Below are 27,667 nucleotides of genomic sequence, written 5' to 3'. Positions count from 1 at the left end.
GATTAGTCCTGTGGCACAATACTCACAAGCCAAATACATCATTATTTCCATGGATTATCTGATGAAGTGGGTTGAGGCACAGACAACTCGGAAGAACGATGCTAGGACCACTGCCAAGTCCTTATGGGAGAAGGTGATCTCATGATTCGGTTGCTCCATCGAACTGGAAGGCACACACTTCATTAATGAAGTGATTTCTCTGTTTGCCTTCCTAATCATCCATCGAAAGTCTTCACCTTACTATCCTTAGCAAGCTAAGTCTACTAATACAATATTAGTGAATGTCCTAACCAAAGTAGTCTCTGCTTCACACAACGAATGGGATAACAAATTGATGGTAGCCTTGTGGGCCTATCGTACAGCCTATAAAACGACTGTAGGATAGATTCCTTTTAAGTTGACCTATGGGACTGAAACAATTCTGCCCGTAGAGTTCTTTGTTCCTAGCCTGAGAGTCGCTCTTCAAGAGAGATGGGATGGGAAGGAGGCATGGATAGAGCGCCTAATTGAGCTCGAGCACCTATTGGAAACTCAACTCCTAGCCACCCATTCATTGATATGTGAGAAGGAAAGACACAAAAGTTTGTTTGACAAGCATGTCAAACAACGAGAATTTGAACATGGAGACTTAGTACTCTTGTACTCAGTCAAGGGTCATAAACAAAAGATGAAGTTTAGAGGACTAAGGCCTTTCAAAGTTTGCGCCATCAATAGAATAGTAATGTGAAACTCGAAACCCTAGAGGGGGAGGGCATAGGCTTCTTCAATCACAATCGCATCAAGAAGTACTACCCTCCTATGCACCCATTGCATGAACCTCCAATGCCAGAATCCCCTGTCAACATACGAGTGGCCACAATTACGGAGATTGAAGATGAGGATGAGGAAAAAATAGAACCAACTTACCTAAGCATAATGATCATTGCCAACAAGCACACGACCACCCTCAATGCATTGATCGATAAGGGGGCTGACTTTAATGTCCTAATTCACGAGCATTGGACCCAAATTGGCAAACTGCAATTACAACCCACTAATGCCAAAGTTAGCCCATTTGGGGGATTATCATATGCACCCTTGGAAAAGTGCAAAGTAGCAATCTCTATTGAGTCTGAGAGCCTACCAATGATCTCTTATGTGTTGCAGAACACTAAAGATACATGTACGGAATCACTATTAGGACGCATGATTAAAAAGCAAGCTCATTGCAATGTCGACTATGAGTCCCAACACATTCACCTCGCCATAGGAAACGCGCGTATAGTCATCACTTTCAGCAAGGGTTGCGTGACCCCTTCAAAGTCTGCAAAGCCATCAGTAGAGAAACCCATTGTCAAGTCTAAGGTGAGGGGTCGTGACTCGTCACGACCTGCCAAACCTCAAGACAAGCAAATCACTAGAGCCAAAGCTGGGGCCTATGGACCAAAGCTTCAATGGATACTGAAATATCAAGGCCCACCCCCTAGGAGTAGACTCCCATGACCCTGCAAAACTAAGACCGCACTTGAAACCTAAAAGGCCGATACGACGGAACTATCGACATAAAAAAACGGCCAAACTGCGATGGGTCTCCAAGACCTTATTGCAAGCTCAAGGCTATTACAAGGGTAATACATGGATATGGGTACCTAAAGCCAAGATGGCCAAGGGCACTACTCAAACATCGCCCTCAAGCTTGACCAACCAAATCATCAAGGCAAATCAGGTACACATGCCATAAGAGACTCAGGCTGTGAAGCCTACAGAATCCCAAAAATTTAGGCCAGTGGAGCCTAAGCCGAGTCATCACTAAAAACTATAGCCCCTTACTCACATGCTGCCTCAACCTGACCCCATTTGTGCCCTTGAGGCCTCAAAAGCATCTAGAAGCATGGCACCTACAGCTCCAACCAAGCCTGACGCGAATAAAAGGCCAAGCCACAACCTCAGGAGCACCCCAAGCTGCAACAATCACATGTTGAACTATCTAGTTTGGTCAAACCCCAAAACCACCAATATGAGCTAATTGCCACTAATATCTCTAGAGAACATGCACGAAAACGATGCCTCATTATGTCCTATCACAAGAGCACTGTCCTTGCCACACAGATAGAGAAATCAAGGAGTTAAAATAGCTTGCCAGCATCGACTTCTCTTTCTTGAGGAAATGATATGCTCTCCGACTTCAATGGGAGCTAGAGGGCTACCAAATCATGACTAACACTGAGCAAGGACATGCTAGCCAAACCTTGGAGTATGACCCCACTTATGTAGCTCTAACCTTCTAGAGGGTGTTGACCACCATCTGTACTGATGCCTAGAAGAGCACCTCCTGACCCACTCATTTCTAGATCAAATTCTAACAAAGGAGGAGTTACACATTGCTAGTCGACTAAACCCCTGTGACTTCCTCATGGATGTTCTCACCTACATTACTCAAGTAGGCCTTCATCCTTTCAACATGGATCACTATGCTCATTTAGAATGCAATCTAAATTTCTATATTTGGGTCATGCAGAAGTAAAGCCCCAAGAACACGCATTGAATGCCCTTGACCTCCCAACCTCTAATCCTAGGAAGGATTCTTCTCATTCCCAAGGGGAGGGGGTAAGGTGAAATCAAACACATAAGGAGAATGAAACACGTAAGGAAAAAGTAAAAGTCTCAGTCAACGCCCAAAATAGATGAAAATCAACTTGTGATTAAGAAAAATGTCATAAAATTTTGGAAATGAATAGAACAGATCGAAGGAAAATTCTCTTTTTATGATTAAGCATGTTCTTCTTTCCATAAAAGCACGATCAACTCTTGTTTATCTTCCAGCAAGAAAGTGTCTTAAGAATGCTAATGGTGAACCATGGTTTTATGATAGGAGCTGAAGATGGCAGCACAACAGGATCGTGCCCACCGTCTTGCATTCACGGACGAGGAAAGAGCAAAGTATGGCCTTTTCCTCAAAAATTGCACTTGAAACTAGCTAAAGTTTTGAAGCATCCACAATATTGCAGATTTGATGGCTAAAGAGAAGGCTGCAAAAAGGGTCATGGAGTAATGCAACCTAGCCAAGTACCTCAAGAAGTTTGAATAGAAAGCTCGACCACACCAAATGTGTGGAATTCTTGAGGACCTACAACCTTGACATCAACGAATGTGGGACGGTGACTGTGGGGAGGGGAGAAGGAGCTAAGCAAGTCAAATTTAGTTTAGTAAGGCCTTGCTGGAGAAGGTGCTAGGTTTGGAATCCAAGGTGGAAAGGAGACAAAAGTGGGATGTCAATGCCATGCTGAACATGAAGAGAGAGCAAGTCCTGACAAATGATGGCATAAGCATTCAAGACATCCCCGACCCAGAAATTAGAATGCAAGCAAAAGTCATCCATTCCCTCTTCTCTAGCCAACGATACAACTCCCTCATGCACGTAATCAGTGTGCCCATGCTGGAGAGCTTGGTAGCTCACACATTGGATGAAATAGAGTAGAACGACGACGTGCGAAAAACCATTGATCAATCCACTAAGGCACTAGCCCTGAGAAGAAGCAAGTAGGATAGTGGGGAATCCTCGGCATCAAAGGGAGTTGAGAGGAAGAAACCATCATCGAAAGCCTCATTCATCAGGTATGGGGGAATCTTGACTACTCTCATCCAAGGAGTAGTAAGAAGGCGCAAAATGGAGAGGAAGAAGCTAATGAAATACCTAGAATGTCACCTTCCCATGGAGAAGGAGAACAATGAAGTGAAAGAACAGTTAGTGACGAGGAGGGAGCACCAGAAGCCCAGTCCATCAAAAGAAAACCAAAAACGCCCAAGAAAAAGACGACACAAGAGAAGCAGGAAGAGAGAATGATGAAAAAGGAGAAGGAAGAGCTAATAAGAGTGCAAAGAAAGTCCAAGAAAGCTGAAGAAGAGAGAAGAAACAAAGAGAAGGCTGAATTTTAGAGAATAATAGAAGAATCAAAAAGGGCAGAGGAGGAAAGGCGAAGGAAGGCGAAAGAAGAAGACAAAGAGTTGAGAAGAAAGGAAGAAGAGGACTTGGCACAAGATGTGCATATGTTCATTGAGTAGCAATGCAGGTACGAGGAGTTGGCAACAATGAGCCCACCAATGTAGGTACAAGGAGTTGGAAACAATGAGCCCACCAAGGCAAGATAGGTCGAGGACTAGTGTGGCCAAGTACCAGAAGACTTGCCACCGTTCTAGAGGGAAAAGGCAAGGCCGCACTCCGATCCCACCCACCATCTTGCCAGCCACCCAACCATTGTAGCAACGCCAGGCACCCCAACCATGGTTGTGCTAGCTGTTGAGATGACAAGCTCAACACATGCGGACATTGATGATGGACCGCCTGGTTAGATGGGTCCACACGTCTACACTTAGCACGTCAGTGGTCATTATGACTCACACATGGCCACTGACTCATTGCTTATTATATTCAGGTTGTTACACCTATTTACAGCTGCCATAGTTATAGCGCCAGTCGACTAGTGTAGTCGGTTATGCATTGTTTGACTTAGTAGGCCACTTTCCTTTATGTTGCATCTTATCTATACTTTGTGTACATTGTAAAGAGTGTGGAAGAAGAAGAAGAAACCAGCAAGAAAACGTTTTGGCCTCCATCTCTCTTCTTGTCTCTTGAGTGAGCTTCTCCTTGTGCATTCTGTGTGTGTTTGGCGCAGCATCTTGAGCAACTCCCCCCACCACGCGATTCCATGCGTGGGTGCAATTCTTAGTCAATAAAGCACATACCCTAACGCCCGACTCTAGTGTATGGACCCCAATGACAGGAATGAAAAGGCTGGTAGCTATGGATGCTGAATCCCAATAGGGGCCTAAGCGACAAAGAGTCGAGGTTACCACACCATGGGGCCACAGCCCACTGATCAGGAGGAGCATGCCAAAGAGCTTTACACTCAATCAGAAAGAGCAAAAGAGGAGAAGAGAGCCACAATGGCAAAGCTAGAAGTTGAAAGAGAAATGTCGGCTGCCTTTCAACTAGAAAAAGCACACAAAGTGGCCATGCAACAAAAAGAAATCAAGGAGCTAAAAGTGGTACTCAAGGCTAATGAAGATAAGGAGGAACACTGGTGAAAAAGATTGTCACGAATCGCGTGGTGGGGGGACTTGCTCAAGATACTGCGCCAAACACACCAGAATACAAGGAGAAGCTTACTCAAGAGACAAGAAGAGAGATGGAGGCCAAAACGTTTTCTTGCTGGTTTCTTCTTCTTCTTTCACACACTTTACAATGTACACAAAGTATAGATAAGATACAACATAAAGGAAAGTGGCCTACTAAGTCAAACAATGCATAACCGACTACACTAGTCGACTGGCGCTATAACTAAGCCAGCTGTAAATAGATGTAACAACCTGAATATGATAAGTAATGAGTCAGTGGCCATGTGGGAGTCATAATGACCACCGATGTGCTAAGTGTAGATGTGTGGACCCATCTAACTAGGCAGTCCATTATTAATGTCCGCATGTGTTGAGCTTGTCATCTCAAAACTCCCCCTCAAGCTCAACTGCATCTCTGCAACTCCAAGTAAGCTTCGAAACTTTTGACGCTTCTCTGTACCCAATGCCTTCGTGAAGATGTCAGCTACCTGATCCTGTGTGCTGACATACACCAAGTCAATCTCATCTGCTAGTACCTTCTCTCTCACAAAGTGGTAGTGTATCTCAATATGTTTTGTCCTGGCATGGAATATAGGGTTCCTAGCCAATTGTATACTGCTCATGTTGTCACAATAAATGACAACTGGACCTTCCACTTGCATATCTAAATCAGCCAACAACTTTTGCAGCCATAGTACCTCACATGCTGCAACAGCAACACCTCTATACTTAGCCTCTGTACTCGACAAATCAACTATAGATTGCTTTTTGCTGCTCTAAGTAACTGCTGCACTACGAAGAGAGAACATGTATCCGCTCGTAGATCTTCTATGACATACTACCAGCCCAATCTGCATCTGTGCATCCAAACACCTATACATCTGTATCTGCCTCATAGAAAATTCCATAATGTAATGTGGACTTCACATATCTCAATATGCGTTTGACTGCATCCAAATGTGGCTTTCTAGGTACTTGCATAAACTGACTCACAAGACCAATAGCGTAACTCGAGTCTGGCCTTGTAATGGTCATGTAGATAAACTCCCCACTATCCTCCTAAATATAGTAGGGTTTTCTATCTCATCCCCAACATCAGTACTCAACTTTACATTCTACTCCAATGGGACTGAAAGTGGTTTGCATGCTGTCATGCCATACTTGGACAACATATCCAAGTCATACTGTCTTTGGGACAGCCATATACCATCATCACATCTGATCACCTCAATGCCAAGGAAGTACCTTAGCTCACCTAAATCCTTTATCTCAAACTTCTTCTTCAAAAAGTCCTTGACTTCAGCAATCCTACTATCACTATCACGTGTAATAATCAAGTCATCCACATAGATGACTATGATGACCAAACATGCATCTCCCTTTCTCACATAAAGTGAGTGATGAGCATCAGAAACATAAAAGCCAATATTGACAAGATACTCTCTCATCTTGTCAGACCATACTCTAGGTGCTTGCTTGAGCCCATAGAGCGCCTTCTTCAACCTGCACACATACGTGGGATGCTCTAATCTTCATAACCTGCTGGTGGCTAATCCATATACACTTCTTTCTGCAAATCACCATGCAAGAAGGCATTCTTCACATCCATTTGTTGCAACCTCCAAGCTTTGGCTGCTGCCAAAGCAATCACACATCTGACAGTTGCCATCCTAGCAACTGGACTGAAGGTTTCTTCATAATCTATGCCATATGTCTGGGCATAGCCTTTTGCAACTAGCCTAGCTTTGTACCTACTAATAGAACCATATACATTGTGCTTAATCTTATAAACCCACTTACATCCAATAGCTTTCTTGCCCTTTGGCAATGATACTAGATTCCAAGTCTTATTAGCCTCTAATGCAGCCATCTCCTCGTCCATTGCTGCATCCCAATGAGCATGGCCAACAACCTCCTCAAAACATGTGGGCTCAACATCCTCAATCACTTTCATCATATAAGTATAATGGTGAGTTGCATAACCTTCAAAACCAAATCTGTTAACAGGGTATCTCACCCTGCTAGACCTGCGTACCACTGGATTACTCAATGGAGTCTTTGCATTGACGCGTGCTCTCTGCAAACCTGGAGTCCTCACTGAAGGAATGCCAAGCTCGCTCTCTGAGCCACTGGAGTCTCCATCAAGAATTGCATCAATGCCATCTGACACTTTATTCTTTCCTTTGTCTTTACCTGTAGTGATACCAGATGCACTTGAAGATATAGAGCTACTCCTTAGTCTCCCAGACCAAGGACTACTAGATGATGTCTCTGGTCCACCCGTGATTCTTACTTTTCAGCCTGCACATGAGTGTCATGATCATGATCATCATCCAATGCATCACCACTAGATGCATACCAATTGCTCATTTCATCAAAGATGACATTCCTGCTCACTCTGAACTTACATGTGACAGGGTTATAACAACGATACCCTTTTTGCTCTAAAGAGTATCCAACAAAGACACACTTTTCAGCATTTGGATCCAGTTTCTTCTACAACTCATCTGTCACATGAACATATGAAATACAACCAAACACTTTCAAGTGTGAGACATCAGGCTTCTTACCTGTAAAACATTCTTCGGGGGTCATACCATGAACTGCAGTTGTGGGAGTTCTGTTCATTATATAAACAACAGTATGAACAGCCTCAGTCCAAAAATGCTTAGGCATATTCTTTTCAATCATCAAGGCGCATGCAACTTCTGCAATATGCTTGTTTTTCCTTTTTGCAACCCCATTTTGCTGTGGGTGTATACTTGCATGTGAACTGCCTCTTTATCCCATGAGACCTCATAAAATCACTGAACTCATTCGAGAGGTACTCTCCCCCTCCATCTGACCTCAAGCACTTTACTTTCAAGCCTGTTTCTCTTTCAACTGTAGCCTTGAAAGTTCTAAAGTGCTCAAACGCTTCACTCTTTTCCTTCATAAAATATACCCATAGCTTTCTAGAACAATCATCAATGAATGTGACAAAGTATGAACTGCCTCCAAGAGATACATTTTGTGTAGGCCCCCAAATATCTGTATGCACAACGTCAAGGATATTTCTGCTTACATCTCTGTCATGTGAAAAGGGTTGTCTTGCCTGCTTACCAAACTGACATGCTTCGCATACGTTATGAAATTCTGTAATTCTAAATGTAGGCAAACCTGTAACCAACCCTTTGGACTGCATTAATTTCAGCCTTTGTACATTTGCATGTCCAATGCGTTTGTGCCAAATTTTAATATTTGCAACAACACCTTTTCCTTTAGCATATATAGCAGCATTCATAGTAGGAATTCCAGCATCCAGAGTAAACATACGTCCAACTCTACTTCCCTTTGCAACCAACCTGCACTTGTCATTGAAGTCTTCTACAAAGAAGCCCTTTGCATTAAATTTGACTTGCATCCCGTGCTCTACCATCTGACCGACTAACACCAAGTTCTTTGTAATAGATGACGCATGTAATACATCTGAAAGACTCTTTGTCTTACCATCATGCAAGGACAATGGAACTTTTCCAATGTATGAAATTGGGTGGAATGAATCATCACCCGTCTGCACATAACCTGTATTTTACAAATCCTGCATCTCTCCAAACCATTTTGCATGGCTGGTCATATGATTGGATGCACCTGAATCAACATACCAAACATCATCATGTGTTCTCTTTCTTGTAACAGCATTCAGCATATGCTGCATAACAAACAGACGTTCATTTTTGTCTTCATTCTGTTGTGAAGATGATGCATAATTTCCTTGCTACAACTTATCACTACGAATATAATCTTTCTTAGCATAACATTGGGCTGCAATATGACATGTTTTGCCACAGTAGTGACACACAATACCAGAGTTATTAGAACCTCTATTTTGCCATCCACCTCTTCCTCTAAAGCTCCCCCTTCCTCTAAAGTTACCACGACCTCCTGAAACTTGCATATCACCAAATTGCTGATTCAATTTGTTTTGCTGGTTGTCACTACCACGTCATCCTGTACCACGGCCTCTTGAAGAGGACCTGCCACGTCCCCTTCCCAAACTGGAGTAGAAAGCTTGGACCTGTTCACCACTTTTTTCAGATATCTCACTCTGCATGTTGATCTCTTCAGTGATCATAAGGGAGACCAACTCATCGAAATCTAGAAATGACTTTCTGACATATACGGAAGTTACAAAAGACTTCCAAGCCTTTTCATTGTTAAGTCCACCCAAGGTAGACGACACCAAATCATCATCATCGGGCATTGCCTTAATCGCTGCCAATACATCTGCAATGGTCCTTACCTTCAGTGCATATTCATTGATAGACATCTTCCCTTTCTTCAATGTATTCAACTCTTGCTTGAGTTGAATCTTTTGTGCCTTTGTATTTACGAAAATCATACTTTCAAGTATGGTCCAAGCTGCATATGAATTCTCTAAATTTTTAATATGTCCCAGCATATTATTGTCAATTACTGCAGACAACCAATACATGACCTTTTTGTCTTTTGCATTCCATTCCTTTTGTGCCTTTGTCTCTTCTGCAGTTGGAGGATCACTCACCTCCGGCTCCTTTTCTTACTTGAAACAAACTCGTAGAGGTCTTTTCCAATAAGGAAGTTCGTGATACGGAACTTCCATGAAGGGTAGTTGTTTTTGTCGAGCTTCTCAATGATGGGGTTTTCACTGTTCTCTGCCATTATCACAAAACTAATAGCAAACAGCAAGCAAATCTTCTACAACCCTCAACCTGTAGTGCAAACAATACACCAGATAGCCTTTTTCACTATCTGCTCAATAATACATGCAATCTGCAACCAGTTTGTAGATAAACCTTGTGTTTATTCGCTGGTAAACACTGTAACCTGTGCACTTGTATACCGCAGACACAATTGAAATTGCAGGATACCTCGAACTGCTGTCCGCAACCTTGCGAGTCTAAAACAGGGCCTGAAATGACCTCGGATGGCCAAAATAGCAGTGAAAAGCCCTAAAAGGCTAATTTGCAAAATACACAGCGCTCTTCGCGCACACCATATCTCACTGCAATCTGAGATTTTTGCTCTGCCCTGCTTTCGGTGCCTCCATAGGCACTGTCCAAGAGAAGAAGTAGAGAATGGAAAAGCTTCTTACCCATTGCTTGCTTGCTCGAATCCTTCACTCCTCTCCTTTGCTTTAGCCTTCAAAACCAGCCTCAATCAGTGGTGCAGCTTTGATACCATGTCACGAATCGTGTGATGGGGGGACTTGCTCAAGATGCTGCGCCGAACACACACAGAATGCACAAGGAGAAGCTCACTCAAGAGACAATAAGAGAGATGGAGGCCAAAACATTTTCTTACTGGTTTCTTCTTCTTCTTCCACACACTTTACAATGTACACAAAGTATAGATAAGATACAACATAAAGGAAAGTGGCCTACTAAGTCAAATAATGCATAACTGACTACACTAGTCGACTGACGCTATAACTATGCCAACTGTAAATAGATGTAACAACCTGAATATAATAAGTAATGAGTCAGTGGCCATGTGAGAGTCATAATGACCACCGACGTGCTAAGTGTAGACATGTGGACCCATCTAACCAGACGGTCCATCAATAATGTTTGCATGTGTTGAGCTTGTCATCTCAACAAAGACTCTATAGAAGAAGAGAACCAAGAGCTGGTTGGAATGCAAAGGGAGTACAAGCTCTTGGTCCTATAGTAGGCAGAGCTCGAAACACAGATGAGAAAGCTCTAGGAGGACATGGAAGAGCTTGCCACACTAGAGGCTGAGAGAGCGCAAGAGTAAGAGGAATGTCAAAGAGAGAGGGAAGAAGTGGAGTATAGAGGACAAAGGGAAAGAGAGGAACAAGGGAGATTAGAAAGAGAGATCAAGCACCTAACAAAGGAGAAAGAAGAAATTGCGCAGAAATGGAAGGGGCAGGAGTCGATGATAGTGGCCCTGTCACAAAGGCAAAGGGAGGGCCTGGAAGAAATGAAAAAGAAGGCCTTGACTGATAGACTCTAGTACCAATTATATGCATATTCATTGCTAGTTGCTTTTAATATATTAGTTGTTACCCTAAAATTCCTAGCTATGGAAGCTTGGTATTTCTTGATTATTTGCCTACATAGTCTTGGTCATATTGCTGTACACATGTACTTTAATTATAGTTTTTAGCATTGTCTGAGAGAGAAAACATTGTACTTTGGCAGTCTATTGTGCTTAGAGTTGGTGGATAGCTCTCTACTGTGGTAGAAAGTGAAGGACCTGGCGAGTCGTTTGGCCCTTGCAAAAGGAAGCTGAATACTAGCAGAAAGTAGGCCAGCAGGCCAGTCTAGAGGCCCAATGACATGCCTTCCTCAGCACAATCTTGGACATCACACTCTCTGAAGAGGAGGAGGCACTTGATGCGCTTAAAAGAAAATTGGAAATAGCTCACAAGGCGATAAAACAAGGGCATTGTGCTCCCAAATCCAGGACACAAGCCTGAATCTGACTTGGCAAGATCAATAAGAAAATTTGTTGAGAGGGGGCTTGATGCTGTAGGGGGGTGATGCATTAGGACTTCAAGAAGAACAATCACAGGAAGCATCAGCAAGATCAAGCCATGATGGGGTGCAACGAGATGAGGAGTGGGTTCCACCACCTCCCTCACCACAGCCAGAACCCCCTCAAGAGCAAGATACCACAGTAGTAAGGAAAGCAAAGGCTAAAAAGAAAAGAGCTAGAATGCTTAAACAAACACACAAAATGACAAAAGCCCAATCGCCTGTAGTCCTAAAGCCTCCCATCCCACTGAAGAAAGATTTCTCACCCATGAACTGGAACACAAAGCTATTAGTATGGGAGTAGTGGGAAAACCATCGCTAGCCCTTTGATTTCACTTTCCAATACCGAACTGCCCTGAGCAAAGTGCTATCCACCACCGAAGCGGTAAAGGAAGTGATAGCCATGGGAGGAAGACTTGGTGACAGATGGCTCGCGGAAAGAGAGAAGAATCCAATCTCATGGGGGATAGAATCTCCAAACTACTGGGAAAATAAGGTTGAGGAGGTACCCCACACGGTGAAGGGCTATGAATCCCAACCTAAATGGAGGAAAAGAGTTTGGAACGGCAATGTAGATGCATGGATGTCATTTTATGGCTCCCTGCCCTTCGAGTGAAATGATTAGACTTATCTATTGTATCCTTGGAGGGTAGGAGTAGATTTTGATCCTAACATCCATGACCGATACGACTTCCCTAAGATCTACAATGTCAATGCCACAAAGCTCGAGGAAGCACTTACTTTCTCAAAACAAGATCTATGGGACTCCGTGGCCCACTTCTTAATGGAATTCTCTTCCTGCCCAGACCCCACCTTTGTAACAACATGTAATTATATTAGATTACTTGGGACACTCCTCAAGCAACCCCTTGCACTGGCAGAGTACCATCTTTCTTCGCTCTTTTTTGACATTATTGCGGGAATAGATAGCTATGCCATGACTTGACTGATGTTGCGTGCTGCTCTACTCCCATCATTTTGAATGGCCCTCCTTGAGGACATGATCGACATCCATTTTACCAGCTGTAGCCACCCATTTTTGTCCACCACCCCTCTCCATGTCAGGGTAGGCCAAAAAGGGTATATGCTAAGTAGGAGCTTCCTTTCCCCTCCCTCCCCCGGAAATTATTTAAATCCTTCCTAGGATTGGAGAGAAAAGAGTTAAGGGTATTTAAGCGCACATGGGTGGAGCATTACCTTGCAAAAGTAAGGCATAGAATTGTGGGTTATATTCCAACTAAGCATGGTGGTCTATATCGTGAGGTCTAGTGCCTACATGTGTGATATAGGTGAGAATTTTAGTGTGATAAAATCACCAGAGTCGATCTTGCTAGCAATGTGTAGCTCTTCTTCACTAAGGACTTGATCTAGGTAAGAGTGGCTCATGACATGATCTTCCAATGATCGATTGCAAGTGATGGCCAATACCCTAAAAGACGTAGGAGCTATGTAAGTGGGATCATACTAGAAGGTCTTAATGGCATGTCAGCATTGGTCATGATTTGGTGCATCATTGCTCAACATACCTTGCATAAGAAGGATGAGTCATTATCTCTAGCTTGCGAAGTTTGTCTAACTCTTGGCTTATGTCATTGACTCTGCTCTTGCTATAGTAGGTGATCAACCATTGTTTAAGGACTTGGTCTCAAGATATCTCGGCATTGGCGATCAATTTCTCTGCAACCATGGAGGTTTTTACCATCACAAATTTGTATTCCTCCTAAGTGCATGGCAAGGAGCAAACATTTGATTCTACGGATGCATCAAGGAGACCTAGGTCTAAGCGCTCATAGCTTGGTGAAAGTGGCATCTAAGCACTTGATGCAGGTGACTGGGTCGTCTCCTGTGTTTTTAGCTAGGTCTTTAGCCAACATGAGGATCGATCGTCGTTTGTAGGAGGATGGCTTAAGACCTATTAGCAGGTAGGTCAAAATGAGCTAGACAAGGGAGCTTCTGGTGGCCGATCCTCATGTGGGTCCTTAGGAATAATGGTATCCTTAGGGACCATGGGTTGGTGGGCTTGTGGCTCAAAGGATGTGCTACACTCAGCTTGAGAAGTAGCTAGGTCACTAGGCTCCTTGGGGGTGGTCGGAGTCAATGGGAGTTAGCTGCAATTTTGGTTGATGGACTTGCTATAGTGTCGACATCTTAGTGATCTTGTGCTCTATGGGTTTAGTAGCTCTAGGCTTTGCAGGATTGGGTATGAGGGTGTCTTGGGGCCTTGCTTTCTTAATTGCTGTTCGATCTTGCATAGATGGGTTTGAGGGTGGCACTTGAGTAGTGCCCTTGACAGTTTTGGCTTTAGGCACCCATATCATCCAGGCATTTCCCTCGTAATAGCCATGCGCTTGCAACAAGTTTTTGAGAACCCATCGTGGCATGACCATTCGTCTTCACCTATATCACCTATTCTACGACCTCCTAGCTCTTGGGTGTGAGTTTCTAGCATTGTGAGGTTGTATGTGCCTACTTCTAGGAGGTGGGCCTTTGTGCTTAGGCACCCATTTGAGGATAGGCTCTCTGGTCTTTGTTGTGTTCTTGGCGGGTTGTTGCTGTTTTGTCTAAGTGGGGTGTGACATATCATGACCCCCCTCCTTAGACGTGGCCATGGGTTTCTATATCAGTGGCTTAGTGAGCCGCACAACCCTTGCTACAAGTTGTTACTATGCATACATTGCCGATGGCGAGGTGAATGCACTGCGACTCGTAGTCCACATTGCAACGGGCCTGCTTCTTAAAGGTGCATCCTAGCAGCGATTCCTTAACTGCATCTTTTGTGTTTGGTAGCACATAGAAAATGATGGGCATGCTTGCAAACTCGATAGAGACTGCCACTTTGCACTTTCCCAAGAGTGCATATGATTTACTTCCAAATGGGCAGAGTTTCACATTTATGGGTTGGAGTTGCAATCGATCGATGAGAGTCCAATGTTTGTGGGTCAAGACGTTGAAGTCAACTCCCTCATCAATCAAAGCATCGAAGGTGTGGGTTTGTTGGACAGCAGTGACCATTATGTGCAGGTAAGCTGGTGCTACTACTTCCTCATCTTCGTCTTCAATGTCGATGAAGGTGGCAACAAAAATGTTCACAGGTGATTCTAGCATTGGCAACTCGAGTAATGGATGTGTGGGAGGGTAGTACTTCTTTATGCGGCTCCGTTAAAGAAGCCTATGCCCTCGCCATCTAAGGACTTGAGCTTTACATTGCCAGTTCGACTAATGCTGTGGAGTTGGAAAGGCCCTAATCCTCTAAAATTTATTTTCTGCTTATGGCCTTTCATGAAGTACAACAACACTAGGTCTCCCTACTTGAAGTCTAGCTGTTTGACATGCTTGTCAAACCAGCTTTTATGGTGTGCCTTCTCGCAAATCAGCACATGTTTGACAAGAAGCCGAGTCTTCGATAAGCACTCTAACTCGACTAGGTGGTCCGTCCATGCTTCCTTACCATCCCATCTCTCTTGGATGGCTATCCTCAAGCTAGGGACAAAGAAATCTAGAGGTAGAATAGCTTCAGTTCCATAGGTCAGCCTAAAAGGAGTCTATCCTATAGCCATTTTATAGGTTGTTCAATAAGCCCAAAGTGCTGCCATGATTTTATTGTCCCAATCACTGCGTGAGGTAGAGATCACTTTAGTGAGGACACTCACTAGGATCTTATTCGTTGATTCCACTTGTCCATTAGGTTGAGGGTAGTAAACTATGGATGATCAAGAAGGTATAGAGTAGGTGGGCAATCACCTCATTGATGAAATGAGTGCCTTGCTCACTGACTAACTCAATAGGACAACCAAATCATGAGATAACTTGCTCCCACAGAAACATTGCTGTAGTTCTGGCGTCATTCTTTCTCGTAGCTCGTGCTTTAGTTCATCTCGTAAGACAATTGGTTGCTATTATGATGTACTTGGCTTGTGAGTATTGGGCCGCAGGACTAAGAGGTCTGATGAAGTCAATACCCCATTTCTCGAAGGGTTATCGTGGTATGACAAGGGCCAACTCCATCTTGTCTTTACATACATAAATCTTAGTCCTTTGGCACTCATCACAATGCTTGACAAACTTAGTAGCATCGCTTGCGGAACAGGGTGGGCCACCACAGTTGAGATTGCAACACCTTGTGGGCTGTCGTATCTTTGCTAAAATGTCCTCCAGCAATTCCACCATGCACCTCACTCAACACATCATGCATTTCATGCTTGCACATACATCTTTGTAGCAATCCGTCTTGCCCTAACCTATAGAGATGACCAGCTATTAGTTGATAGGGTTGGATCTTAAGAATAAGTTGCCTAAGCCTGGCATTCTCAATAGGTTTCTCGGGTAGACTGTGCTCTAACACTTCGACAATGTCATTTTCCCAATATGGTGTCAAGTCGACTCTGAAAAAATCCATTTCGCTAGACATGCTAAAAAGGTGAGCATCCGATAAGTGATTTGCTATGCCTTGTCTAGCAACTTCTCCTATGGGTATGTGGGACATATGATCTACAATGTAATGATGTTTTCCCTTGCGTACAACCACTGAGAAGTCAAACTCTAAAAGAAGAAGTAATCATCAAGCAATGCGTCCTATAGCATATGGTTTATTCACAAGATAAAGCAAAGCTTGATGGTCAATGAAGAAGGTAAAGGGTATGGCCAAAAGATAATGTCAAAAATTCTTTACAACAAAAATCATGGCTAACCCTTTCCTTTTTGTGGTGGAGTAATTCATCTTTGTTTCCGTGAGCTACATGCTAGCAAAACTCACCAGATAATCAAGGTTGTGCTCACGGGCTAGCACAAAATGGCTCCAATGGCAAAATTAGACGCATCTGTGTGCACATAGAATGTTATGCTCCAGTCGGGGGCTTGTAAAATCGGTGCAGTAGTGAGAGCCTTTTTCAGTTTCCCATAAGCGCATTGGCACTCCTCAGTCCCCACTCAAAGACAATCAGTAGTTTATAAAGTGGTCTAGCGATTAGCGCATAGTTTAGAATGAAGTGCTGATAGTATCCTGTGTGGCCTAAGAAGCACTGAACTCCCTTATAGTTGTCTGGTGGTGCCAAGTTGACAATAACACTGATCTTTGAAAAGTCAATGGCGATGCCATTCTTAGACACCACATGCCATAAGATGCATCCATGCTTCACCTAGAATTGGCACTTTAAGGGGTTCAACGAGAGGTTATAAAGCCTACACCATTCAAAGACAACGTGAAGCTGATCTAGGTGCTCTGTCCAGCTAGAGTGTACACATAGGTCATCAACAAATACCTCTAGTTGCATGAGCATGTCTTTGAAGATGGTGCACATCAAGCATTGAAAGGTAGCTGGCATGTTCATCAGTCCAAATGGCACGAGGATATAGGCGAACACCCCCCACTCAATGGTGAATGCTATTTTGTGCCTATTATTGGGATGTACTTGCACTTGGTTGTAACCTGAGAAGCCATCCTGAAAACTATAAGCTTCTTTGCCAGCTACTCTCTTGAGCATGCGTTCGATGTAAGGCAGTGGATAATTATCTCATTTAGTTGCTACATTGACTTTTTCTCGTTCTTCTTCATGATTATCACAATGGGTGATACCTAGTCCATGTGCTCTATCTCGTAGATGAATCTTGCTTTCATTAGCTTGTCTATCTCCTCCTTCACTACATGAGCGTGCTTTGGATTCATCGGGTAAGGTCGCTGCTTTATTGGTGTTGTGTCATGGGCCATTGGTATGTTATGTGTCACTACCCTTGGATCGACTCTCTTAAGCTCTCGCCTAAGGACCAGGCAAACACATCTATGTACTCTCGTAGAAGAGGAACAAGGATGGCCTCTTCTTTCTCCATCAAGTCATCAACTATAAACATAGGTTGAGGTTTCTCCCATTTCCCTGCTAAGTTGACTTCCTTGACCTTGGCAGGTCCTTCAATGGGCTCACTTGTCTGTCCCTACCTCTTTGCCCCCAACAAGATCTCTACCCTATCCCCTTTTTTAAACTTCGTGAAGTGTTTTGGTAGTTCATGTGGTTTCTTTTGTTGTTCAGCTTCCAACTCCTTCGGTTGTCCCCTCCTCTCCTCCTTTAATCATCTACGCCTTAGGTGAACTAGCAAGTCCCCTTTTGTGTGCCTGGTTTTGGGAGGTTGGGGTATCTCTGGGTCACTTTTTGTGCTTACCTCTGACTCAAAGTTGAACTCACAACCTTCATTGTAGGAAGGGGTCTCCCCTGGTGGTCGTATCTCCATGGGTTTCTCTGTTTGGAATAGAGGTGTTGCTTATGGATATGGGCTACTCCTGCTTGCTCGTAGTCTATCACTCCTATGTGTTCCAGTCATGTGTGATCACACTCCATCCTCATGACTCCTCTTTCAATCCTAAAGGTATTTCCCTTTCCTAGTTTGAAGTCTACTCATATTTGTTCTATCCAAGCATCCCTCGGTATCGTACTTTATCATGTCAATTTCCCCTTCAATTTACTCGCTGGTAGAACAACAATCTTTGTGCTCATAATCCAAACTATCTCCCTTTGACTGCTCATCGTCTCTTAGGTTCTCGTATCTAGCATCACTCTCATTAGTGAGACTAGGGCCCAATTATACATCAAGTTTAGGTTGTACGCCTTAGTCCACTTCCACTTAGGTTCGTTCATGAGATCCTTGAGAGGTTTCAAGTTAGCGGCAAGGTTGTTGGCTAACTTTCCAGTCAGGTACTCCAAGACTTTGTGGAGTTCTAGCCTATTGCTAGGGATATGAAACGTGACAGGTTTGGATCGGATGCAAGAGCTTCTGGCCATCATGCAGAGTGGCACTATAGGCTCCTTCTTGGGCACTCTCACTTTCTTTGTAGCTTACTTGTATTCCTCTTTCGCATCTGATAATGGTAGATCGATTGTAGCATGTAATGCATCCAATCTCACTCATCCTTTGGGCAAGGGATATACTTTGTGAGTGGCCTATGAGAGTTCCTTACTTGTGCATTGCCCTTCAACATGGTAGAGATGGTGTCCAAGTTGATTGAAGTGGTTTTCCATGTGGGCACCTGTCTATGTCATGGGTCATCTCTTGCTCGTGGGTTCCTTCAGCTTATTAAGTTTGGGTGCGTTCCTTCTTATTGCAACCGATTCTCAAATTATTTACACTCACTACGTGTGGTGCTCTTTAGTGCATGGTGCAAAATCAGGATTTCGACTTTTCAATGCACTTCAAGTGATAAAATCAATGTGGGTGCGAATGCAAAATGGAAAATGCAGCTCATGCTATTCCCCTTTTCATTTGCAGCCGAATGTGGCTCTAAAGGTGTTCTCTAGATGTTCCTAGAAATTGTCTATGGTCTTTACTGCTCTTCTCTACTCGGTCAGGGTGGAATTGGGGTCTATGAGTTGATTTCGGCTCTAAGTGGGGTTGTACTCTTGACTAGGCTACTAGAGATTGCCTCTAGGCCGTAGGTCACAATTTCTCGTGTTCTCGGCTTCTGTAAGTTAGGTCGTTTATCTAGAGGATTCTAGGGTGGTCTAGTTCAGTTGGTTCTGGTCAAAGGTTGGATGATTTGTCACTATTTTTATGTTCTGTCCTATTGGTCCAATTCCCAGAATCGAATGGTTCAATTTTGGATGGTCTAACTCTAGGAGTCAAATGGTTTGAGTCCTATTGGGTGTGTCCGATCGGACCAAGGTGGTTCGATTCCTAAGTTTGGTCTGATTGGGGGTTGTTGAGTTGGACAAAAAGGTGGTTCGAATGGGGTGTCCAATTGGATAGACAGTCGTTCGATTGGCACCGGTTTTGATCAGATGGTCCCCGCTAATTGGGCCTAGTCCAACTGACTAGTTGGACGGTCCGATTCCACCAGTCAAACTGTTTGTCTGGTTCGACTCTGGGAGTCTACAGACACCAATGGGGCGGTCCCAATCGCGGCAGGCACAAAAGTAGATGCTGGCGCGATCGATGCCAAGGGTCCCTAGGGTTTATGGCATAACCTGTAACCTTCTAAAACAAGCAAATAGAGTACAAGGAAGGCCTGGAGATACCTAGAATGGAAGATGGACTCGAAATCAACATGCTTGATTCGTTCTATACCTACAGATCTCACTCTCTATCTCTCTCTCAAGCTCTCTCTCTCTCTCTCTCTCTCTCTCTCTCTCTCTCTCTCACGCTAAAGTGCAGAAATGAGCTCTCCCCTATTGGTTTTGGGCTTTTAGGGTCATGTCCAACCATCTTTAACCTTCCAACTCCATGTCTTGCATGCATTAAATCCTAAATCTCATTTTTTCCCATTTTCTTCTCCATGTTATACCTGTTTCATAGCAACAAAACCCTATTGTTTCCCTACAAGTTCTTGGTCCTAATCTACCTAAATGCAACCAAAAATCACAAAGTAATCCATGGGCTAAAGTAACCTACTTGTCTACTCATCAAAAACTCCAAACACTTACTTGTTTCAAAGATCAAAGTGCCTAAATATTCTACCTATATCAAGCATCGGTTCGAGGGTGAAACCCTACTTCAATGCTCAATTCAAAGTGCGCAGGCACTCAAGGCTCAAATCTGTTGGTCTCAGCAATGGAACCAAAATGATAGGAGCTTACGCTCGACCGCCAAGACCCATGGACCACTTATTCTTTCAAGTGTTTCAAGCCTAGCACTAATGGCTACCTCTCACATAGCTGACATGCTATCCCTCTCTATGAATGTAGTGAGCTTACCTCAATGCCCAATCGAGCACCATCCTCCTTTGTGCACATCGGTAGCTCCATGATTCATGATCCGAGATCGAGCAACTTTAATCCCTCTCCTTCAAGCTCCATCCTCCATAGCCGTGCGAGAGAAGAGAAGAGAATAAGAAGAAGAAAAAGAGAGGAGATAGTGGGAGCTTCTCCACCCCAGTATCTCACCCTCACACACTCACTCCCTCACTCACTCACTCACACTCCCTCACTCCCTCACTCAAGCACAAGCAAGAAGAAGAAGAAGAAGAAGAAGAAGAAGAAGAAGAAGAAGAAGAAGAAGTTATGCCACACACCAAAGAATGAGCTTTCCATTAACTTTTTGCCTTTTATACATGCCCTCTTCCCTCTTGGATGGTCATCCCCTTTTTTACATGGCCCGTCCCTCTTTCCTATTGTCCTCCTATGTTTCTAGATTCTTTTCTACCAGCCGTCTACCTTTACAATTTGCACAGGAGGGAGCCTGGTGCTCTTTTACAAGGATTTTGGTTGTGCCTTTACATTCAAAGGTGCGCCTTCTCTTTTTTAGCACTTTTTGGGCTCTAGTGACTGTGCTTGGACTTTTTGTGGCCATGCATGCACTTTTGGGCTCTTCCAGGTCCGATTTCCTTTTGGGTCGCCTCTTTTAGCTCTCGACTTGCGCTTTTCCACTTTTTTTGCTTTTTCTTGTGTTGAGGTTAACACTTGGCTAGTCCTTCCTTGAAGGATGCTTCTACCTTAGCCTAAATAAATCTAGCATACACTATTGCAAGTACATTTTCATTTGTGCAACCCACACAATAGTCATAGGTGTGGCAAATACAATTATGGATAATGATTACAATGTGCACAAGACTAGTATTGACAACATAATAATAAAATGTAAGTTTTTATAAACAAATTATAATAAAATGTAATTTAGCAACATTTACCAAAACGTATGTAAGAAATCGATAATAGATTTTTATGCTCGATATATTTTGGAAATAATGCTACATCTCATTGACATATGTATAAATATGTAAGAGACTTGAACTTTTCACCATTCAGTAATATGCAAAACAGTCTCTTCATCTCTCCAACTCCTCCAAGCTTTCATGGATTCTCTCACCTCTTTTCTTTCATTCTAGTATTTCTCTCTCCTCATCACTCTTTATCTTTCTTGTTTCTCTTTCACTTGCACTCTTCTCTCTCCTCCCTAGACACCTTCATGACAATCGGTATCGGAGCATTGGGTCTTTGGTCCCATTTAGTTATAGTCTAACTAAGCTTTTCCCATTCAGATAGTTAATCTAAGGTTACATAGATACATTTGGTATAGATCTTGACAGAGAGTGGTGCAAAGACCAATGGTTCTTCAAGGGAAGAAGATAGCTTAGTTGAAGGCTATTTCAAGACATGGAGGCAAAGTTGGGGGCAAGATGGACAAATTAGCATGTTGTCATCAAGACACATGTCATCTTAGAATGTATTTTGGTGAAAGAATATGTCTCAGGAGTTAGTTATGGTTTAAACTCCACTTACTTTTTGGAAAGGCTCTCTCTCTCTTCTTTCTTGCAAGCTTTCTTTCAAGCTTCCATGGTGGAAAACCCTTCATCTCTTCTTCTGCTCAATGAAGCCTTCATCACTTTCTAAAACCTTGGGACAAGCATTCTACTTGATTTAAACTACAGGATGACCTACATCAAGCATGGTAATGGCTGCTAAAGGAGCCCTAGACTAGTCCTCAATTTTATGATGCATTTTGGCTAGCCAATAGGGCTTAAATCTCTCATTCATTTCTTGAGATCCAAGCTATGGAGCTTCCTTGGACTACTTGCAACAAGCGGTTAGCCATTTATCTTGACATTGAAGCTTCAATTTCTAGAAGATTTCTCAACACCTTGGCTTCAATACTTCTCTATTGTGATTCTTCTCTAGTATTGGACCAATAGTGCAACCTTTGAAGATTATTCAATCACAATAGAATATTATGTGCCAAAATTTTGGGGATTTCATGCTTCAAGATCCAACTTATTGTCAATGAGCCTTCCATAAGATTGAACACCCTCATATTTTGAGGCTTCTTCAATCTACAAGCACTAGTATTGATTGAATCAATGGACATCAAAGCTCTGGATGGAAGACTATGGAGCAATTTGGGGAATTCTCTTCATCTTTATGGCTCTGATGTTTGATCCATATTGGTCTATCAATCTTCATCAATCTCTGAAAAAGATAATCCACTCATTAATTTTTGAAGTCTCTCTTAATCCAATTATTGCCTAATCTACTTGTTGATGGGAGACTATCGTATCCATAGGCTTCAAATGTATCATGAATCAAAGAGAGTTCATTTTTTAGATTGATAAAATGCTTTTGATAAATTCTCAACACTAGTCTCATTTAGATTGAAATCACATTTCAAATTTCCTATGCATTGATTGAGTAACCTTGATTTGTCCTTGGATTCTTATTGGTTCCAAAAGTATATTGTAAAGGGTAAGCTAATGCATTCAATGAGTCATTGAATTGCAATGGTAAGATCCTCATACAATCTTTAAATTCAATTCTCTCTTTCCAATTCATCCTTACACTTTTTTAAAAGCTGAAAGCTTTACTTTCAAAAATGTATATCATCCTTGGTTTCTTAGATTAGTATGCTCTTGCCATGTGGAATATTTCCACTAAGGAAAATGATGGACGTCAGGGGAGATAGTGGGACAAAAGAGAGGCAACCTGTCAGACATAATAACCTTCGGCCGAGCAAGTAGCCTAAGACGACCACACTAATTAATGGCCATCTTAGGCTACTTGCCCAGCCGAAGGTTATTATGTCCGACATTTAATGTGAGAGAGAAGAAGATTTCTTGTGATTTCTTGTGTGTCTTACTCACCTCCCAACCAAATATACCCTCTTCCCACCTTCTAATTGGGTCTCTAGGGCTTGTTTTCATGGTGCACCCGACTGGTGTTCCCAAATAGACAAGTCTTGCCAAATTTAGTAAGAAATCTGAGGGTATCCCCCAAGCTTCGGACCTTGGCACTTCTTGCCCTTATTCGGGACACACTAATTAATGGCCATCTTAGGCTACTTGCCCAGACGAAGGTTATTATGTCTGACATTCTCTCTCCCTTTCAAAAATCATTGCCCTCAATGATTTGTGATGGAAAGTGTCGTCGAATCAAAGCTTCTAATTCCCATGTAGCATCAGTAACTGGTAGACCCTTCCAGGTAGCTAGATACTCATGGAGAGTACGATTACGCAACCGTTTCTCTCTCCGATCTAGTATCTTGTCTGGTCCATGGTCAACAACTGAATCTTGTTCCTGCAAAGGTACCATACCATCAATTAGATTATCATCACGTGAGATATACTTTCTTAATTTGCTAACATGAAACACTGGACGAACATGGCATCCAGGAGGAAGTTTCAATTGGTAAGCTACATCACTTAGCTTCTGAATAATTTTCCACGGTCCACAATATCTTGGAGATAACTTTGGACATTTTCCAGTCGATAAACTAGACCGACTTGGCTAGTACTTGGAGAAAATTTTTTTTCTCCTAATTAAAAGATCCTACTTGACCTTTTCTTATTTGCAAAATGCTTAGCCCTATCAGCAGCTTGCTGTAGCTTGGCTTGAGCAATTTTAATATTAGCCTGTATGTCAGTAAGAAATTCTACCGCCGCAGCTGGGCATTTCTCATCTGACCTTACTGTACTAGGAAAACTTGGATTCATTCCATAATTTATTTCAAAAGGAGACAAACCTGTCACCTTATTAGGTCTATTGTTATACACAAATTCTAACAAGGACAAATGTATATCCCAATCTGTTTGTTTATCAGATACATATGCTCTCAGCATGTCTTCTAGTATCTGATTGACTCTTTCTATTTGACCATTTGTTTATGGGTGATCACCACTTGACATGTTTAAAGACACTTTTAAATGACCAAAGACATGACACAAAAATGACCAGTAAACCTGACATCCCTATCAGACACAATGGATGTAGGTAGAGCATGCAACCTAAACACATGATCAATAAACAAATCTGCGACTTGTGGAGCTTCCACACTTTCGCGAGTGTCTATAAAATGAGCCATTTTACTAAAGCGATCCATTATCACTAGGATAGTGTCTTTTTGTCTCTGGGTTCTAGGTAAGCCAACAATGAAATCCATGGAAATACTTTTCCAATTAGATTCTGGAATTTGTAATGGCATTAGCAGACCTGGTGGCTTCACCCTTTTTGCTTTATTAACTTGACATTGAAAGCATTGTTGGACATATTGGCAGACATCCTTGGCCAACTTTGGCCACCAAAATGTCCTTCTAACAAGCTATATGGTCTTATCAATACCAAGATGTCTTGCATAAGGCACATCATGGTTATCAAACAAAACTTTCTTTCGTAGTTCCCATGCACTAGGAACACAGATCTTGCCTTTTCGTTTAAGAAACCCATTCTCAATTGAAAAGTTTGTAAATGAACTTGCCTTATCAGAAATAATAGTAGGTAATGAAACAGAAGTATCTAGTCCATCCCTAATCAAAGAGTCTCGTTCTATGGCCTAATAAATTATTTCCATATAAGAGTCCTCTAACTATGCTTCCTTTATTTCTTGAAGCAATGAGCTTTCTAAAATTGTAAAGCTCATTTGATACATTATACGAGATAATGCATCAACAACAACATTGTCCATACCCTTCTTGTATAGAATTTCCATATGAAATTCTTGCATCATTTCAGCCCATCGAGCTTGGCGCCCTCGAAGATCTGGTTGATTACAAAAATACTCAAGGGTATGGTGATCTGTATAAACTTTAAAATCTGCACCATATGAATAGTACCGCCAAACTTTAAGGCAATGAACAATAGCATAAAGCTCTTGTTCATGAACTGGCCAATTCTATTGGCTTGGGGAAAGCTTCTTGCTTTCAAAAGCTACAGGCCTGCCTTCTTGGCTAAGGACTGCACCTATCGCGATGCTACTTGCATCTGTTTCTAAAACAATGGTTTCTCAGGAGCAACTATCTTGAGAACAAGGGCAATAGAAACTGCTTGTTTCATAGCCTCAAAACTTTCTTGTTACACCGATGTCCACACATAGGGCACCATATCTTGCAATAAATCTGTCATAGGAGCATCTATATACGAGTATGCGTATATAAATCTCCTATAGAATTCTAACAATCCCAAAAAGGAACGAAGAGCAGTTTCATTTTGGGGTGTTGGCCAGCTAAGTATCACAACCACCTTCTTGGGGTCCATCTTGATTCCATCGGCAGATGCAGTATGACCTAAATACTCTATCTCTGCTAAACATAGAATCATCTTGTCTGGGTTAGCATAGAGTTTTTCTTCCCCCAAAGTTTCAAAAACTGTCACCAAATGTGACTCATGTTCATGGATACTCTTACTATACACAAGCACATTGTCAATAAAATCTACAATGAACTTGCCCACGTATGGTCTTAGTAAATCATTCATTAACATCATAAAAGTAGTAGGAGCATTTGTTAAACCGAAAGGCATAATCAAATACTCATATTGACCAAATCTTGTTCTAAAAGTAGTTTTAGAAATATCTTCATCTCTTACTCTAATCTGGTGATAACCACTTTTTAAATCAATCTTACTAAAGATAGAAGCACCACCTAGAGCATCCAAGAGATCATCAATATGAGGCATAGGATATCTATGCTTGACAAATATTTTATTTAAAGCCCTGTAGTCTACACACATTTGAAAAGAACCATCTTTCTTTTTTACAAGTAAAATAGGGGCTGCAAAGGGTGAAAAGCTAGGTCTAATCAATCCTTTGCTTAAGTACTCATCCACCACCTTACGAACTTCATTCTCCTCTTGTAGACTCATCCTAAGTAGGGGTCTAGCAACTAGATTAGCTCCTGGGATGAGCTCAATCCTATGCTCCACGTTCCTACGAGGAGGTAAGGCCCTCGTGCTCAAATTGATAAATATGAGAAGAGAAGTTAATGATAGGTCTCTTCTTTGCATGCCACTACTTGCTCAACACTAGGTCGAATCTCGCAAGCCGTGTAATTTCAAAATCCAATCTGTCCTCATAGGACTGGATCTATATAGGGAGGTCAACAACTCGCTGATCCCATGTCTCTGTACCCATCCCGTCAGCTAGCTCTACCAAATAACTATATTCTGAAGGGGTAGTCTTGAGCTTCAGCTTCTTGATGAGATTAGAACTAATAACATTATGTGAAGAGCCCGTATCAAATAAAATACGCACAGGGCACCCTGCCACTATGCCTTTCATTACAATGAGCTCACTGTCAGCAAAATGGTACCCCTTTTGTGCCTCAGGCGATAACACTGCATCTGGCACAGTTGGTACTTTCTTTGTTATTGTGATGGCGCTAGGATCCATTCATGATAACAAGAGTCATGTGGAGGTGACTCATCTAGGTCATCTCTCGCCTTATCCACATCCCGCATTGGATTAAGCACCATTTGAGCACTGACTCTTGCCTTCTTGGAACAAGCCTTAAATTTATGCTACCCCAGGCATCCGATAACAGAGTCCTTCTCTCATTGCTTTCTCCCTTTACTGTGGAGTGAGCATGGATTTATTGTAGGCATTCTCAGCCATAGCAAATACCTTCCTCTTGGTACCTATCATAGTCTTGATCATATGCACTTCTCTAGTGTCCTTCGCACGAGGAGCACTAGGTGCAACTGTAGGAGTAAAGACATGGCGTGTACCTCTAGTCCAAGGAAATCTTTGGGCCTTCCCATCTTCAAGGACTAATGGAAGCTCCATTGCATCATTCAAGGTTTTACATCTCTCCTTCCTGACAAGTGGCTTTAAGGTTTCTTTTAAGCCCATGACAAATTTATGCACTTGCAAAAAGTCAGGAATATGTTCAGGGACCTTTAATAGAATCTCTCTATACTTGTCCACATATTCCTGGACAGAGTAGCTCTTCTGAGCTATGAAGAACCACGCATCTAGAGCCCTTGTCCACTCATCTGGAGGGACACAATTATTATAAAACAATGTCTTAAATGCAATCCAAGTAGATGGCTCTGTATGATCCTGGTCAATTTTCCGCCACCAACGGTGAGCGGCATCCATGAGATTATATGTAGCTTGATGTATCTTTAAAGCATCCTCATGAATATGACATAATTTAAAACACTGCTCCCATTTAGAGAGCCATTGTTCCACTGCATCTGTAGTCCTTTGTGCTGCCATGCCATTGAACTTAGGTAGCTTAAGGTCTTTGAGTTGCCACTTAGCTTCTGGCAATGGAGGAACGACTACAGAGGAGTCATGTACAACTTTGTGTCAGGAATACATGCATAAGGTAAACTCTCATCTAAAGATCTCTTGCCTTTATCCAAAGCATTTCGAGT

The 27,667-nt window shown here is 42.5% G+C and overlaps 1 protein-coding gene across 1 annotated transcript; it reads right to left on the bottom strand.

The window, feature by feature from the left end:
- Window positions 1-23,401: 23,401 nt before the first annotated feature.
- Window positions 23,402-26,678, bottom strand: LOC148020574 (uncharacterized). The gene is made up of 3 exons (XM_087699389.1): window positions 26,417-26,678; window positions 23,855-24,101; window positions 23,402-23,753 (listed from the first exon to the last, which is right to left on the bottom strand). Exons 1-3 carry the CDS (start codon window positions 26,676-26,678, stop codon window positions 23,402-23,404), a joined length of 861 nt encoding a protein of 286 aa, XP_087555515.1.
- Window positions 26,679-27,667: the final 989 nt, after the last annotated feature.

Source organism: Lygodium microphyllum, chromosome 18 (genome assembly GCF_053477565.2).
Source record: "Lygodium microphyllum isolate KBCC chromosome 18, Lygodium_microphyllum_v1.1.10, whole genome shotgun sequence".
Lineage (NCBI taxonomy): Eukaryota > Viridiplantae > Streptophyta > Polypodiopsida > Schizaeales > Lygodiaceae > Lygodium > Lygodium microphyllum.
The sequence above is the reverse complement of the archived record's forward strand: the minus strand, read 5'-3'. Positions and strand labels throughout refer to the sequence as shown.